The following is a 16747-nucleotide window of genomic DNA, read 5'->3' on the forward strand; positions in this document are numbered from 1 at the left end:
ATCCATCTACCCAAACTTTACAGTGTTTATCTCTGATACTTCATGTATGGATAGTGGTAGTATTTGACACTTAAACTTTTTTTTTTTTTTTTTTTTTTTTGTTTTTTGTTTTTGCTTTTTGTTTGTACAAAAATCAAAAATTAATACATCTTTCCACCACCACTACAAAGAGTGGACAAATAAAAAAGTTAAAAGCACTCCTTTGTTCTTTTTACAGGTGCTGTTCTCTGACAGGAAAAAAAAGATTCTCAAACCCGAATTGGATAAACTCAAATCTTTTCCTCTCGGCGTGTTATTCTCTCTCTCTCTCTCTCTCTCTCTCTCTCTCTCTCTCTCTCTCTCTCTCTCTCTCTCTCTCTCCTCTCTCTCTCTCTCTCGTCTCCTTTTTAGTTGGCGTTCCTTTCTGTCCTACCCTACTACTTTGTGTCATCGTTGAGCAGCATTTTCCCAGTCGGTAGGAGCAATAAAAGAATTGCTCTCCAAAATGGGCTGAAATAGCGGCGAGGGTCCAGAGACAGACAGGAAAGGAGGCGTTCCTCTAAGACAGGCAGGTCAAACTCCAAAATGTGTAGAGGGCCATTTTTGATATTTGTTGAACATTGGCGGGCCGCAGGTATTCACCCCCCCCCCCAGTAAAAAAATTGTTGTAAAAAAAAATCATGGGATTCATTTGTTTTTTAAAAAGAATACTGTGTGTGGGAGTCTCCAAATCTTGTACGTCTGAACTAGATCCAGCATGCTAGTGATTTTAATCCAATTTTTTAGTAAGTAGGTAAAGTAGATATTATTTTATTAGATAGATACGTTTACCAAGAAGTACTTTCTTTTTAACTTCAGATTCAAAGATTAAAGTAATAAAAAAAAAAAGTCTCCTTGTGAAATATTATTAATTTATTATTTAATATTATACCCTTGTGGCTCGCAGCGGGCCGCACAATTAAAACAGTCTGGCAGGGGAACTTTTAACAGGGAAAAGACCAGCTTAGTCTGGCCAAGGGACTTCAAACAGGAGGATACCAGCCTGAAACACCCCTTGCTAAAAGAAAAAAAAGCAAAGATTGATTGCGAAGGGTTTCCACATCCACTCGTAATTTTTTTTGGAGCCAAAACCAAATGTCAGCCTAAAGCCATCAGAATCGTTTTCGTTTCCAAAGAAAAACAATTTTATAGTAACCCGTTGAAACATTTGCCATCAAAGTAGGAGTGCAATTTTTTTTGTCGATTTTGGGCCTCGAAACCCCGAACCTTCTACATGTTAAGGACGTTACCACTGGACTAACCGCGCCCTTTTATTTTTTTTTTTTATTTGTCAGGTGTGGCAGATTTGATCCTGAGGACCCTGACCAAAATCAATCTGAAATGTCTGGCGGCCAAAGTCATCACCCAGAACAACATTACATACAAGGGGCTGGTACCTCATGATCTGGAGAGCTTTATTGAACTACATGGTACAGGTTAGTTTGCACTGTTGTTTAGGCTTTATGACAGGTTTCTCACACAGTGAGCTCTTCCACCCAACCAAAGAAGGGATAGTAAAAAGGGGGAAAGAAGAAGATGAGGAGATAGAAGAGAGAGATAAAGAATTTTGCCCCTACACCTAAGCCTCAGAGTGGCATTTTGTGTAGAATAATGGTTACAAACATGAGCAGATTTTACACTTCAAGACTCTCATAATGATCTGCTATGAGAATCTTGAAACTCTTAACACTTTCTCTCTCCCTCTTTCCCTCCTCGGCACTTGACCCGACCTTAAAAAGTTAAAAAAGAAGAAGAAAAAAATGCGCCTTATTAGGAGCTTTAACTTTGTTTAGTGCATGTGGTTCGCGTCGTATTGTATTGATGCATTTGATGCCAAATTGACACAATCTTCTATTAAAATTCTTTCCATTGATGCCAAATTAACGCCATCTTCTCTTCCCCCAGTGGGCGCCACACGAACTCACAAGAGTAACGCGCAACGGAACCGCGACCTGTGTTTCAACTCGTTATAGTATTCACCTGTCCGTGACGACGAGAGACTCATGGTTCGTATCTCGCTACAGGCAATGTTTCTGCGGGCCCTGAGGATCTACGCGCAGACCAACCCCATTCACGAGGACTGAGGAGTAAGAATTGAATGTTGCCCCTTCTGTGTCCTATCTTTAGTAAATGTAAATGCAGTTTCTTTGTGTTATTATGTCACAACTTTGGTACTCACTGCAGCATTGTAGGATTTTCCCAATGTCTCAATAATCCTAAAATCCAATGTTTACCTATCATGCTGGCACCGGTCGCTATGCGCATTTATATGTCATAGCTGCTCATTTTCCTCACGAGGCTGAGTGGGCCCCGCAATCATGCTGGCACCGGTCGCTATGCGCATTTATATGTCATAGCTGCTCATTTTCCTCACGAGGCTGAGTGGGCCCCGCAACAGCCAGTCAAGGAATCAATCATTTGGATGATACAAATTTCTTGACCCCGCCGGGAATCGAACCCGGGTCTCCCGCGTGCAAGGCGTCTTTTGCCTATACTGGGCGACATTAACCCATGAGTACCTTGTAGAAAAGTTACCATTACCAGCCATGACATTAACCCATTTGTCCGTATCCTCTGCAAACGACAATTGGAGAGTAATAGGGCTTGCCATTGTGTTATCCCACAATTCAATTGAAGCCCTTATGCTCGAAGGGCATAACCCTGCATACGGCGATAGGCCTGTATGTAGACTTGCTTGAAGAAAACACTTGAATGATGAACCCTAAAAATTGCTCACCTCTGTAGCCAAGTGCCCTCTACCTCTCCACCCCGAGGTGATGGGTTCGAATCCCGGCCAAGGCGGAACTTTTCTTCTTCCGTTCTTGAGAGTTGTTCTTGGAACAGGTCACAGAAGTCTTAACTTTCCACGGGGTTTTAGAAAGTATAGGTGTTGTTTTTACGTTCGATTTTACCTCCTTGTATTTTGCTCTGTTATTTTGTAAATGTTCCTTGTTGTTATTAAATTATTGTAAAAATTGTAGATCTTTAAGTAAAAACTGTATTAAGATACCCGAATATATAGGTATACTAGGTATTTTTTTTTTTTTTTTTTTTTTTTTTTTGGTTTTTGGGACCTAGTGGTGTTTTTTTTTTTTCATTATTCTTTCAAGTTCAGTCTGTAACAACCGGCAAAATCAAAGCAGAACAGTGTTCACGCGAGATAACGTTCTTATCTTAATTCCAGAATTAAACAGGTAGGTACTGCCAGCCTAGTCTCCTTGGAGGGAACTGTATTAATGGAGGTCCTAACACCCTAAAATCAAAGAGAGAATTCTGAAAACAAAGGATCTGTTCAGGATAAACATGAAAATCAAACCCACTATCAAGCACTTATAGGTACCTAAGAGTTATAAGTAAGCCACTAAACTGTAATGTTGAATGTACTTTTTGAATTATTAACTTTCTGTATATCATCATATTGATTGTCCTCTCCTAGGTGCAGGTCATTTGTCAGTGATCAAACATGCAATGGTAGGAAAAAGACTACCGTGCTGACCGAGTCTCTGCTAGGAGATCGATCAGCAAGATCAGCAGATTTAACTGCTGTTACTGCTGTCACTTACATAGGTAATAAAGTAAAACGCTTTATAGACTTCTCTACTAGTACCTGCCTCAAGAATTATTTGATGACAATTTAAAATGAACAAATGAAATACTTATCTAAACTCCAAGAATCTAAACTCCTAGAGATTATACAAAGAGCTTTTTAAATTAATTTACTTGATTATTTGTTACTAAAAGCCAAAATCCACTTACCTCCAGACACAACAATCTTGGCAGAACCCAAGTCAGGCCTGTCACTCTTGCTCAGTTCCTGTCCTACCCACTCGGACAGCTTGTTTGCTTCCACTGAGGCATTGGCTAGAGCTTCAACACTGGCTGAGCCACCTTCTGCTGCCGGAGGAAAACTAGTGCCTCTCACAGTCACCACTTTCACTGGGTCTTTGCTTTTCAAGGTCAGAATGGCATTACCTAGGCATTATATAAAATATGATAACATTATTAATTGTACTAAAATATGATAACATTATTTGTACATAATTTCTTACTGACTTCTAAAAAGTAGGTAAAAATAACTCTACTGTAGGTTCACTTCAACAGGAATTCAAATGCCTGGAATCCTTTATTGACCATTGGAGGGTATGTCTCTAGTAGATTGGTTCAACCCTCAGGTTTCTTTTTCTTTGTCCCAAGATTTCAGGTAATATTCAGCCTTGTGAGGACAACCAAGTTGTTTATAAGAGAGGAGCAACAGTATTGTTTCAGCCATATCATTTTTTTTTTTTTTTTTTTTTTTACAAGTAAATTTTTTGAATAATATGTTGATGTAGGTTTGAGGGCATCATTTTCTACGGTAAGTACTTTGGTCACTCCACTTATCTTGGAGACTTGCTGAGCAACCTGGAAGTGGTGAGAAGTTGGGAAGATTATTAGTATGATTATTATTTAACAGGTGAATCACAAGATTTTTTTTTTTTTTTTTTCATACAGCATTGGTTGCTCCACCATGGGATGTCTGGGGTGTATCAAGCTGCTGGCAGTTCAAAGGGCACCCAGCCTTGTAAAAACAATTGTAAATGATGCAAACAAACTATAATATAAAAACAATGGGTAAAAATGATAAAAAAAATAACCTAGGCTGTCCTAGGCAAATTCCTAGTTACTTACATCAGCAACTTTACTTCCAGCAACAAGGACTGAAATATCACCACCAATTTTCTGGGCAGCAGTAATGGCACTCAAGGTACTGGCACTGAGTTTGCCATCAGCATGTTCACCAATTATGATGGTGCTCTCAAATCTGGCTGCAATCTGCAGATGAAAAAGCAAGAAACAGAATTAATGACACTTTAAAAAGACCTTTGTTGTGTTGCCTTGGGTCAATAGATTTAACTGTGTGAATTTGTAAACTTGAGTAGATTCAGAAAGCTTGGCACACCTATGGGACCTTTGATCCCTAAACTGGAGTAAGGTTAGACTTTAAGAGTATGAACACAGTTGTCATTTGCTGGAAAACAGTCAGCTCCCTTGGCGAGTCAGCTCCCATGGCGTAGTGGTCACTGCGCTCGCCTTGCACGTGGGAGCCCCGGGTTTGATTCCCGGCAGGGTCAATAAATTTGTATCATCCAAATGATTGATTCTGTGACTGGCTGTTGCGGGGCCCACTCAGCCTTGTGAGGAAAATGAGTAGCTATGACATATAATGCACATAGCAACCGGTGCCAGCATGGTAGGTAAACATTGGATTTTAGGATTATTGAGATATTGGGAAAATCCTACAATGCTGCAGTGAGCACCAAAGTTGTGACATAATAACACAAAGAGACTGCATTTACATTACATTACATTTGCTGGAAAACATTATGTTGGGATCTACGGCTCCTTCTATTAATTTCATAATACAATATCTATCGAATGTCAGTACAATTTTAGGACATAGCAATTGTTTCAGTACTTGGGCATTTTAACATTCAGCTCTATCTCCTAACTTGCACAAACAGACTGACACAAAAAGATAGACTGATAGACAATGGGAAGTTTACATAATACCTAAATGACTAAATCAAAGTATCTTTTACCTGTCTGAATCCAGAGGAGCCACACAATTTCACAAGATTGTTACTTCGGGAAAACATTTTGCATACTTCTTCTCTCAGCAACTATCAAGGAACTACAGGTTCAAATGAGGAAATGTTAGGTAACTTCGAATATGAACTTTGAGCACTTGTTACACTGGTGTTGTGAATGCCTTCCTATTTTTCTAGGGAGCTAGGTACTTTTCTTATCACAAAACAAAATTTTACAGATGATAAAGAACTTTGATAAAAAGAACAAGGAAAGGAAATCATAAAGAACTATCTTCACATCATTGGACGCAGTTGCCAAGTGTAACGAAAACAAAAATTATGCATGATAAGAGCAATTGAAAATTATGCACTGTTTTGTGCATAATATCATTTTACAACAGACTTCTGTCTTCTGCTTCTGTAATTTATTTTAAAAATATGCTGAGGGTTCAGATATCCAAGTAGATACGTACATGAATAGGCAGATAGGTAGACATGTTTATAAAAATGTGAGAAACCCGTCAAACCTCCGCGCCGCGGAGTCCGCGGGCGCAGGAAAAAGTGGACCGTGCTGGGAGCACCATGCATGCTGAAAGTTAAGATTTGCCTGTATATTAGTTAGGTAGACTGGAGGACTATAGGGAGAATACCAGCTGAAATTTCCCTTGCTAAAGAAATAGCAAAGGATGAGTGTGATGGGTGAAGGGCGTCAAATTGTAAAAATTTTGTAGCCAAAACCAAGATTTGTCAGGCCAAAGCAATCACCCTAGCTACTAGCTAGGGCTGTTTGAGTGGCTGAAGAAAAAGTAGGCCGGCCCTGTCTGAACAGTCTGAACACGAAAAAGGTGAAGATCGAAGAAGTCTCGACTCTCGATTTGATCATGAATTATTATGCACAATGCACATATTACGGACTTCATTGTGATTTGGCAACAGTGCATTACGCTTATCAGTTGCTATTCTCACACTCTAGTTGTAACTTCGAAGTTTTTTTGAAGTGTCTTTCCTGTCTTCTAACTAAAAAAAAGTTGAAAGTTCTTTTTTTCTCTGAAAGCTCCCTTACTCCCTTGATAACTAGCTTTTTTTGTGCACTAGGAGAGATCGAAGTTTCCAGGAAAGAATTTGTAAGTAGGTCTAGCCTATCTAGTCGGAAATTTCGTCTTCCGTGTTTTCTATTTTTATCTTTCCATTCGTCTAAAAATCGCAGAAGTCTTGGCGCTTTGGTCAAGAGCTCCAAAAATATTTTGATTAAATTTCCTCATAGAAACACATTTCTGAATTCAATTTTAAATTTTCGGATGTTTGACCTCAAAGTAAATAGGGTATACGAATTGCGAGTTTAAATTTAAACTCTTTGTATTCAGATTGACTTGGTACACAGTAAACTAAATTGGGACATTGCTAATAAAATTCACAAAGTACCATAGGTAAGAAACTAAAGCAGGTATTTTGTATGAATGGTTCCGAATTAGTGATGGTGTGTTACTCATAAAGTATTAAAAATTTGATTGTTCAATTTGCTCATTCATCATACAAGAAACACATTAGTTCTGAAGAGAGTATGTTGTTATTCATAGTTACCGAATGTAATCCCAACAGGTTGAGCTTTCACACTTATGTATATCTCCTTCTACACACAGTGGAAGATTAGGTGGTAAATACAATATTAATAACAAATACCTTTTTTAATATGGGACATATTTTAGAACCATGCTAATATCTGAAAGAGTAAGCACTTATTTTGTTTCTTTATAGATTCTTTCTACCTACACAAATCTGTTTTTGGTGTCTTGAAAATGTGTTGATGTTGTGATTAACCAGCAAAAACAAAAAGTGCCATGTCCAAAGGAAGTCACATTACTCAACTAGTCAAGGACAATATATTATACGAATTAAATATACCTACTTATATTTTGTATATCGTTTATGTATATAGCAGCGCCACGTTATGATATAGGTATAGGATAGGATGTGACGAAATCCGATCACTTGGTCTGGTAGTTAAAATCTACAGGTTCATGTAAAAAGGTTTATACGACAGGATTTCGTCCCGTATGTTGACAGGTCACCTGGAGATCGTATCGTATTTGCTGAGTCAGGGGGCGGATCCCAATGTGCGGGCAAACTGCGGTGCCACTGCCATGCACTTTGCCGGAGAAAACGGACACACGCTCATTGTCAAAGACCTGCTCAGTAACGGAGGCCTCATTTTGAAGAATGTAAACGGTAAGCTTTCGATTATTTTAAAATTATTGGAAGAAATTGGGGGTTTTAATTTTAGGTTAATCTTCGTCTTGTAGTGCTGTGTCCTACCTCCTACTGAACGTTGGCGATCATGATTTCCACTTTTCGTCTTGGGTGGCTCTGAATAACTGTCCTGAGGATTGTGCAAACTATTTTCTAAGGCCCCCCAACCAGGAGGCTATACCTACGAGTTATTGTGGATGCAGAAGGGAGAGGAGAGCTGTCGATCCAATATCACACTGTGTCTTATACCTCCATGGTGTTTTCCCTTGAAAAGTGAAGAAAAAAACGGGGCCCTTAGCGCAACAGACAGAGATAGCAAAATAATCTTTTCTTCCTGTAATTCCGTAAAAAACGGAGAAAAAACAAGGCTTTTAACTTAACAGCCAGATAACACGGAGTCTCTTTTCTTCCCTGGATTTCCAGGAATGACCCCTCTCATGTCGTTTCCCTTGAAAAGTGGAGAAAAAAACAGGGCCCTTAGCGCAACAGACAGAGATAGCAAAATAATCTTTTCTTCCTGTAATCCCGTAAAAAACGAAGAAAAAACAAGGCTTTTAACTTAACAGCCAGATAACACGGAGTCTCTTTTCTTCCCTGGATTTCCAGGAATGACCCCTCTCATGTCGGCAGCCGAGAGGACCCAAGCTGAAGTCGTGGAATTCCTGGTGCATAAGTCTGGCGTCACTATTGAAGAGAAAATAGACGCTCTCGAACTTTTGGGAGCTTCATTTGCCAACGACAAGGAAAACTACTGCCTCACCTCAGCATTCAAATACCTGTACAAAACCATGCAGCTGAGGTAAGTTTTTGGTGAACATTATGGACGCTTTGATTGTAATTTTAATATAATTATTTGTTTGAAAATTTCTGCAATGCAGAATTGGAAGAATCATTATGACCCCGATATACACGACACCATGCGTAATATTGCAGAAACTTGGAGTGTAAATGATAATGACCCAAACAAAAAATCCAACTCCAACACAAAGACGAAAACGTTACATAATAATGGACCATACCTCAGTCACTATTCACGTGCGAAAATTATAAAACTAAATACATAATTAAATATGAAATAAAGAAAAAACCATGTACATCTCGTTTTTGTGTTGCCAAAAAACGTTGAAAATTCCAAGCAGTTCGCGCTTCAGAAATAAATTTCCAAACCTGTGGTGCTTTGTTAATGGTTTTATTATAGACGGAGAACAGCCTTCCGCGTTGGGCCTTGGCAGGGGTCCAAATTATCACATAGATGACACAAAATAAATTTAATTAGATTACCTAATACAGGATGCTAAAAGCCCACTCTGAGGCTTAGGGCCAAACAGCCCTAAAAGTTGGGTTAAGCTACAGGAACAGGATGCGAAAAGCCCACTCTGAGGCTTAGGGCCAATCAGCCCTAAAAGTTCGGTTAAGCTACAGGAACAGGATGCGAAAAGCCCACTCTGAGGCTTAGGGCCAAACAGCCCTAAAAGTTGGGTTAACCTATAGGAACAGGATGCTAAAAGCCCACTCTGAGACTTAGGGCCAAACAGCCCTAAAAGTTGGGTTAACCTACAGGAACAGGATGCTAAAAGCCCACTCTGAGACTTAGGGCCAAACAGCCCTAAAAGTTGGGTTAAGCTACAGGAACAGGATGCTAAAAGCCCACTCTGAGGCTTAGGGCCAAACAGCCCTAAAAGTTGGGTTAAGCTACAGGAACAGGATGCAAAAAGCCCACTTTGAGGCTTAGGGCCAAACAGCCCTAAAAGTTGGGTTAAGCTACAGGAACAGGATGCAAAAAGCCCACTTTGAGGCTCTGAGGTGTAAGTAGGGGCTAACAGCCCTAAAAGTTGGGTTAACCTACAGGTTGCAAAAAGCCCACTCTGAGACTTAGGTGTAGAGGCAAACAGCTCTAATAGTTAGGTTAAGCTTAAACGAATCTGCATACCTACAGGATGCTCTGTAGGTAGATTCGTATTCTCTTTGTTCTCATTCTCTTTGTTTATTCACATATTCACCCTTTCTGTGCTATGCATTTGTATATGTCATAGCTACTCATTTTCCTCACAAGGCTGAGTGGGCCCCGCAACAGCCAGTCACAGAATCAATCATTTGGATGATACAAATTTATTGACCCTGCCGGGAATCAAACCCGGGGCTCCCACGTGCAAGGCGAGCGCAGTGACCACTACGCCATGGGAGCTGACTCGCCAAGGGAGCTGACTGTTTTCCAGCAAATGACAACTGTGTTCATACTCTTAAAGTCTAACCTTACTCCAGTTTAGGGATCAAAGGTCCCATAGGTGTGCCAAGCTTTCTGAATCTACTCAAGTTTACAAATTCACACAGTTAAATCTATTGACCCAAGGCAACACAACAAAGGTCTTTTTAAAGTGTCATTAATTCTGTTTCTTGCTTTTTCATCTGCAGATTGCAGCCAGATTTGAGAGCACCATCATAATTGGTGAACATGCTGATGGCAAACTCAGTGCCAGTACCTTGAGTGCCATTACTGCTGCCCAGAAAATTGGTGGTGATATTTCAGTCCTTGTTGCTGGAAGTAAAGTTGCTGATGTAAGTAACTAGGAATTTGCCTAGGACAGCCTAGGTAATTTATATCATTTTTACCCATTGTTTTTATATTATAGTTTGTTTGCATCATTTACAATTGTTTTTACAAGGCTGGGTGCACTTTGAACTGCCAGCAGCTTGATATACCCTAGACATCCTATGTTGGAGCAACCAATGCTGTATTTAAAAAAAAAAAAAAAAATGGTTGGGTTAACCTACAGGAACAGGATGCGAAAAGCCCACTCTGAGGCTTAGGGCCAATCAGCCCTAAAAGTTGGGTTAAGCTACAGGAACAGGATGCAAAAAGCCCACTTTGAGGCTCTGATGTGTAGGGGCTAACAGCCCTAAAAGTTGGGTTAAGCTACAGGATGCAAAAAGCCCACTGTGAGACTTAGGTGTAGAGGCAAACAGCTCTAATAGTTATGTTAAGCTTATACGAATCTGCATACCTACAGGATGCTCTGAAGTTAAGGCACGAGATGTGTGGTTAGTATCTGGATGGGTGACCAATTGACCATCTGGGCAATCTCGTACTGCTGGCTTTGCCCGGCCCCGTCCAGGCTGGATGAGGTTTATCTGAGAAGGCGGGTAGCTTGTCACCGAATGATGGGGAAAGCTGTGTCCACACATAGTTGACCGGCCGTCGATCGACATCGATCGATGTTGACTGAACCATCCACACTGCCTCGACAACACATCTTAAAACTTCCTTCGCTAAAAAGTAAAAACCTAACCAGTCATAATATACAGTGACATTGAAACTTTTTAATTTTTCAACTGCTTTATTTGAACACATTCTCTTTGTTTAGTCACCCTTTCTGTGCTATGCATTTGTTTATAGGTTTTGTTTTCCAAAAATGTTCGAGAGATTTTCCTCCACCCTGTACGAATCTAGATAATGAACTAAATTCCGGCACTATTATAAATGCGTTGTTTGTGTCGTTGATATATTCATTGTTATGTCCGTAATACACTCGTGCATAAAAAATTGAGACCAGTTTGACTTTAGATCTTTTTCAATATCAACAATTTTACCATTGAAATTAGAGACAACTGGGCGACCAAACAAAAGAATATTGAAGACACCATGATTTTTCAGTTTATACCATGAAATTTTCAACACTTGACTGTCACTTTTAGTCGTATGTGACTAATATGACTGACACCTCAGAGTTTGAAACTACACCTTTGTGATTTTACACACAAAAAGCCCACCTAGAGGCTTAGGTAGGTGTAGGATCCCATAAGTGTGCTTAGCTCCACCTTTGGACACTCAAAGTGCTCGGGACTTCGATGTTTAAAAAATACATTCAGAAAAAGCTATTATCAGAGTAAAAAACGACGGAAATGCAAATCATCCCGAATTATCTGAACTGGAGTGTATAAATAGTATTGTGAGTGGAATACTGGATCATCCTCCATAGATAAGGAATGAGTGCTAGTGGAAACAAATTTTGGAAATAAAATAGACCCCCTCATAGAAATAATTACCATTGGAATTGAAGGAATTCTAAATCTTGACAGATTGATAACAATTATTTTACCGCCTTGTGGGTCTGTGAAGCCTTGCTTTGTTTTATGTTGGCGACCAAACAAAAGAATATTGAAGACACCATGATTTTTCAGTTGATACCATGAAAGTTTCAACACTTGACTGTCACTTTTAGTCGTATGTGACTAATATGACTGACACCAGTGACACCTCAGAGTTTGAAACTACACCTTTGTGATTTTACACACAAAGAGCCCACCTAGAGGCTTAGGTAGGTGTAGGAACGAAAGATCTCATAGGTGTGCTTAGCTCCACCTTTGGACACTCAAAGTGCTCGGGACTTCGATGTTTAAAAAATATTTTAAAAAATACATTCAGAAAAAGCTATTATCAGAGTAAAAAAGACGGAAATGCAAATCATCCCGAATTTTCTGAACTGGAGTGTATAAATAGTATTGTGAGTGGAATACTGGATCATCCTCCATAGATAAGGAATGAGTGCTAGTGGAAACAAATTTATCCTCCATAGATAAGGAATGAGTGCTAGTGGAAACAAATTTTGGAAATAAAATAGACCCTCTCATAGAAATAATTACCATTGAAATTGAAGGAATTCTAAATCTTGACAGATTGATAACAATTATTTTACCGCCTTGTGGGTCTGTGAAGCCTTGCTTTGTTTTATGTTGGGCTATTGAACACAAAAAGCCCACTCTGGAGCTTAGGTGTAAGGGGCAAACAGCCCTAAAAGTTGGTTTAAGCTTATACGAATACTGTGCTATACATTTTGGTTGTCTTTTGTGTGGTTTATGGGCTCTGATGACTGAATGCACTCGAACTTTGGCACGATTTACTAAAATCTAAACATTCGAAATAGTTTCAATGCTTTTACTTTCCTTTTTACAGTCCGAGTTTTATTTCTACTTTTTTTGGGGCCCATTAAAATTAGATGTATATTTGATAACCTAACGCATCTCTCTGTAAATTTCTGTATTATTATTATTATTATTATTATTATTATTATTATTATTATTATTGTACAGCTATTTACTATAAGACAGCTATAGGTACCTACTGATTGTATGTCTGTAGCGCATAATACACATGTCGTATTATTCCTACGCAATTGATTTTCATTTTAACCTCTGTTCTCTGTAGTAAAATAGACTTCCTTATATAATATATCTACTTGCATAAATTGTTACAAATATTTCCATTTTTACTTTCCTTATCCCATAGAAAGAAAAGTAATGTATTAGGTCAAAATTTTCGATGGTCACTTTTTAGTGCCAAAACACGTTTTGAGGTCCCTAGAGCCTAAATCCAAAGTTTTAGCCATTGGTCAATAATATGTAAATGTACAATGTACATACTTGCATGTCTTACATAGATTGTTGCGAATGTTTCCATTTCTGTTTCAGGTATCAGGATCCAAAGAATATTATAAGGAAGCCTCATACGGAACCCATACCCGCTTATCAGAATTGGAAAGAAACACAAACTCTGGAGGAACTGGAAGCTATTCGAAACAACCCCAATGCTCTGCATATGGAAGGTCTTGCCATTAGGTAAGAGGACTATTATGTATAAGATTTTCAAATCAACATTTTGCATCTATTTTGTCCTGAACCCGGACCTTCTTCTATCTTGTCCTCCTTCTCTCTTCGCTTTCAATACGATAAGTTCTCAGCAGTTACAGTTCCCTATATATCAGTGAAAAAAAACTTGACATTTCACTGTTCACAAAAGAGATGTCGTAGTATTACAGAAGAAAAACTTTCAATGTTACAGAACCATTATATTAATTGCTTCTTCTTCCTAATCTTTTCCTCCTTAGGTACATAAATAGGCTGACTTGAATTTTTTGCAGAATGTGAAGTGTTTTAAGGACTCATCCCTGTTCTTCCAAAATATTGGAATATTATGATTATAATTAAGGTTTCTTTCCGGGTCCGTGAGATAGGCATCATTAAGGTGACGTATAAGTACAAAAGATTAACAACACTCTCACTGGTCTTTCTGGTCCATTTGAGTTTGAACCGGGACCTCCTGGACAGATAATAATAATTATGTACTACATTACAATGCTAAGCTTATGATTTACCTACCATAGTGGTGTAGTGGTCAAGACGTTCGCCTGGTAAACAGGAGGGCGTGGGTCAATCCTAGCCGATTTATGGAATTTTATCCTCAATTTTTTTTTATTGTTATTATTATTATTAGGTATTATTATTATTATTATTATTATTATTATTATTATTATAAGCAGTCAGAAAAATTATAAATCTAAATACATAATTAAATATGAAATAAAGAAAAAACATGTACATCTCGTTTTTGTGTTGCCAAAAAAACGTTGAAAATTCCAAGCAGTTCGCGCTTCAGAAATAAATTTCCAAACCTGTGGTGCTTTGTTAATGGTTTTATTATAGACGGAGAACAGCCTTCCGCGTTGGGCCTTGGCAGGGGTCCAAATTATCACATAGATGACACAAAATAAATTTAATTAGATTACCTAATACAGGATGCTAAAAGCCCACTCTGAGGCTTAGGGCCAAACAGCCCTAAAAGTTGGGTTAAGCTACAGGATCCGAATATGGGTCGAGCTTGATTTTTTTTCCTTTACTGTCGGCCAGACTCAGAAAATTTGGATCATTTTTGGATTTGTCCTGGTGAAACTTGGTGTAACTAATGAGCGTTTTCTTTTTTATAGGTTCCGAATATCAGAATTGAACTGTTTGAAAAAGAAGATTGCAGATCTCCTGAGTATTCCTCTGGATGTCCTGCAGGAAAAGTATATTAAAAGGTAAATGTATCTTTACTCGTACTCTAGTTTTAGATAGAGATAATGATTATAATAATGAGTTTCTTGAGTGGTTATATTCATGTACAAAATACAAAAATTACAAAGGGCGAAGTTACAAAAATTACAAACAAAAATTACAAAGGGTAGATCTCTACCAGGGTAAGCCCCACTATTCAACCCTGAGATATTTACCTTCTGCATTTAATAGTTATAGCTACTCTGCTACCTACAATTAATCCTTGCTAGAAATAAATGAACATTTTATTATTTGCAGGGAGGAAGACAGGACGATTGTATTCAAAGTAGATCGAGGTCGAAATCCGAGGAGATTTAACGCTTCTGAAGTTGCCAGACAGCTGGGTAAGTATTTCCCCTTTTTTCCTGAACAAAGAAGAGGCCAGATTAGGAGAAAACCAGCGTTCGCCCTGAGGGGAAATCAAACCCACGATCTACTGGTTACAAGACATGCGCGCTGGGCTGACTAAAAAAGGCTCCAATAATCCTGGGACAAATTTTTGACTAATGAAAATTTTGCTCTCTTTTGTACAGATAAAATCAAGGATCAAGTGAAGAAGGATTGTAAAGTGGAAATCTTGAGTACCGGCATTGGAGACGAGGTATGTATTTACTTATTGATTTTTTCCAAACCCTTTTTAGGCAACATTCGTTAACGGATAGGCATTATAAGAAGAAAAAACTCTTCTCCACTGATCGGTATTCAATTCGCATTATCTAGGGTAGGTAGAATAGGTGTATTTCCTTCTCTCATTTGTTGAATTATTTTATTGTCTCTCTATAACCTTCATTAACCCATTGAATATCTAATGGTCTTTTTTCCTCAGAGTCAAATCCCCATCAAGCTGGATCTGAAACATGAGACGGATCATGAACTGTTTGTTGCCACACTCATTATGTGTGGAGTATTCGCGGCACTAATATCCGCAGGTAAGAGATATTTGAATCCCATCATCGACGAAAAAAAGTTGCACTCATTTCGATTGCAAATATTAAATTTCAACGGGTTACTTTCTGTGCCCTAAATCACCAAAGTATAGAAAAGTATCTTACAAGTGTAATAGCCAATGGAAAAGCAGAATTTTGAATTTGGACAAATAATATCGAAATATGGAATTGTAAATACTTTTCCATACTTTGGTGATTTAGGGCACTGTTCATTTACAATTCATGGACAGCCATTATATAATAAGTACTTAGAGGGAATTAATGGAATTAATTCTAATTTGGGAATCGGTGTTTTTCTGCAGGGAAAGAATCCTGGGCCCCAATAGTCCCGAAGTACCTCACTCGTTAATATTCCGAGGTGCGGTGTTTGCTGATCAGATTAGGTTCACCCGATGTATTGACCTGTGGCTGCATGCCCTCAAAAAAGAAAAAAAAAATAGGTCATAGTAAAACTAAACTTTCTCATACATATCTTTGTGGACAAAGTGTGTCTTTGTTTCTTGATAGCTCGATGTAGATATCTTGTATGTATGTTCCTCGATCTATCTTGGAAATTGTATTTCGGTTCTCCATATTTAACTCCTTCAATTCAAAGGGGAAAAGATTCTATTGTAGGTATCACAAAATTTCTGTTGGTTTCAATAGAAGCAACTCTTAAAAATTACAAAAAAGGCCATTTAAGCTCATTTTAACTGACGTTAATGTTGTTGTGATATTAATTTTATAAATAATGAAAAGAAAAAAAATATTAAATACAAAAATAAACAATAATAAAAAAATATCCATCTTGTTTTTTATTTTTACTGTTTATTTTGAGTCGTCAGCTCCCATGGCGTAGTGGTTACTGCGCTCGCCTTGCACGCGGGAGACCCGGGTTCGATTCCCGGCGGGGTCAAGAAATTTGTATCATCCCAATGATTGATTCCGTGACTGGCTGTTGCGGGGCCCACTCAGCCTCGTGAGGAAAATGAGTAGCTATGACATATAGATGCGCATAGCGACTGGTGCCAGCATGGTAGGTAAACATTGGATTTTAGGATGATTGAGATATTGGGAAAATCCTACAATGCTGCAGTGAGTACCAAAGTTGTGACATAATAA

At 38.5% G+C, this 16747-nt stretch overlaps 1 protein-coding gene and 1 long non-coding RNA gene across 3 annotated transcripts in view; both read left to right on the forward strand.

Annotated features, from left to right (window-relative positions):
* The window catches only part of LOC103510800 (protein fem-1 homolog B-like), a 34673-nt gene that overhangs the window by 9146 nt on the left and 8780 nt on the right, over positions 1–16747 (forward strand). The window contains exons 3-6 of one of the 2 annotated variants that reach the window (XM_026824762.1): positions 7650–7811; positions 8439–8631; positions 13299–13445; positions 15949–16035. In XM_026824762.1, the coding sequence (XP_026680563.1) occupies positions 7650–7811; positions 8439–8631; positions 13299–13445; positions 15949–16035 (589 nt within the window). The remainder of the gene's footprint in view (positions 1–7649; positions 7812–8438; positions 8632–13298; positions 13446–15948; positions 16036–16747) is intronic. The other variant, XM_026824761.1, reaches the window with a different exon arrangement.
* LOC113468102 lies at positions 6568–7432 on the forward strand. Its single transcript, XR_003391963.1, has 2 exons — positions 6568–6709; positions 7341–7432. It is a non-coding gene; the product is annotated as an uncharacterized LOC113468102 (long non-coding RNA).

This window comes from Diaphorina citri, unplaced genomic scaffold (assembly GCF_000475195.1).
Source record: "Diaphorina citri unplaced genomic scaffold, Diaci psyllid genome assembly version 1.1 scaffold644, whole genome shotgun sequence".
NCBI lineage: Eukaryota > Metazoa > Arthropoda > Insecta > Hemiptera > Psyllidae > Diaphorina > Diaphorina citri.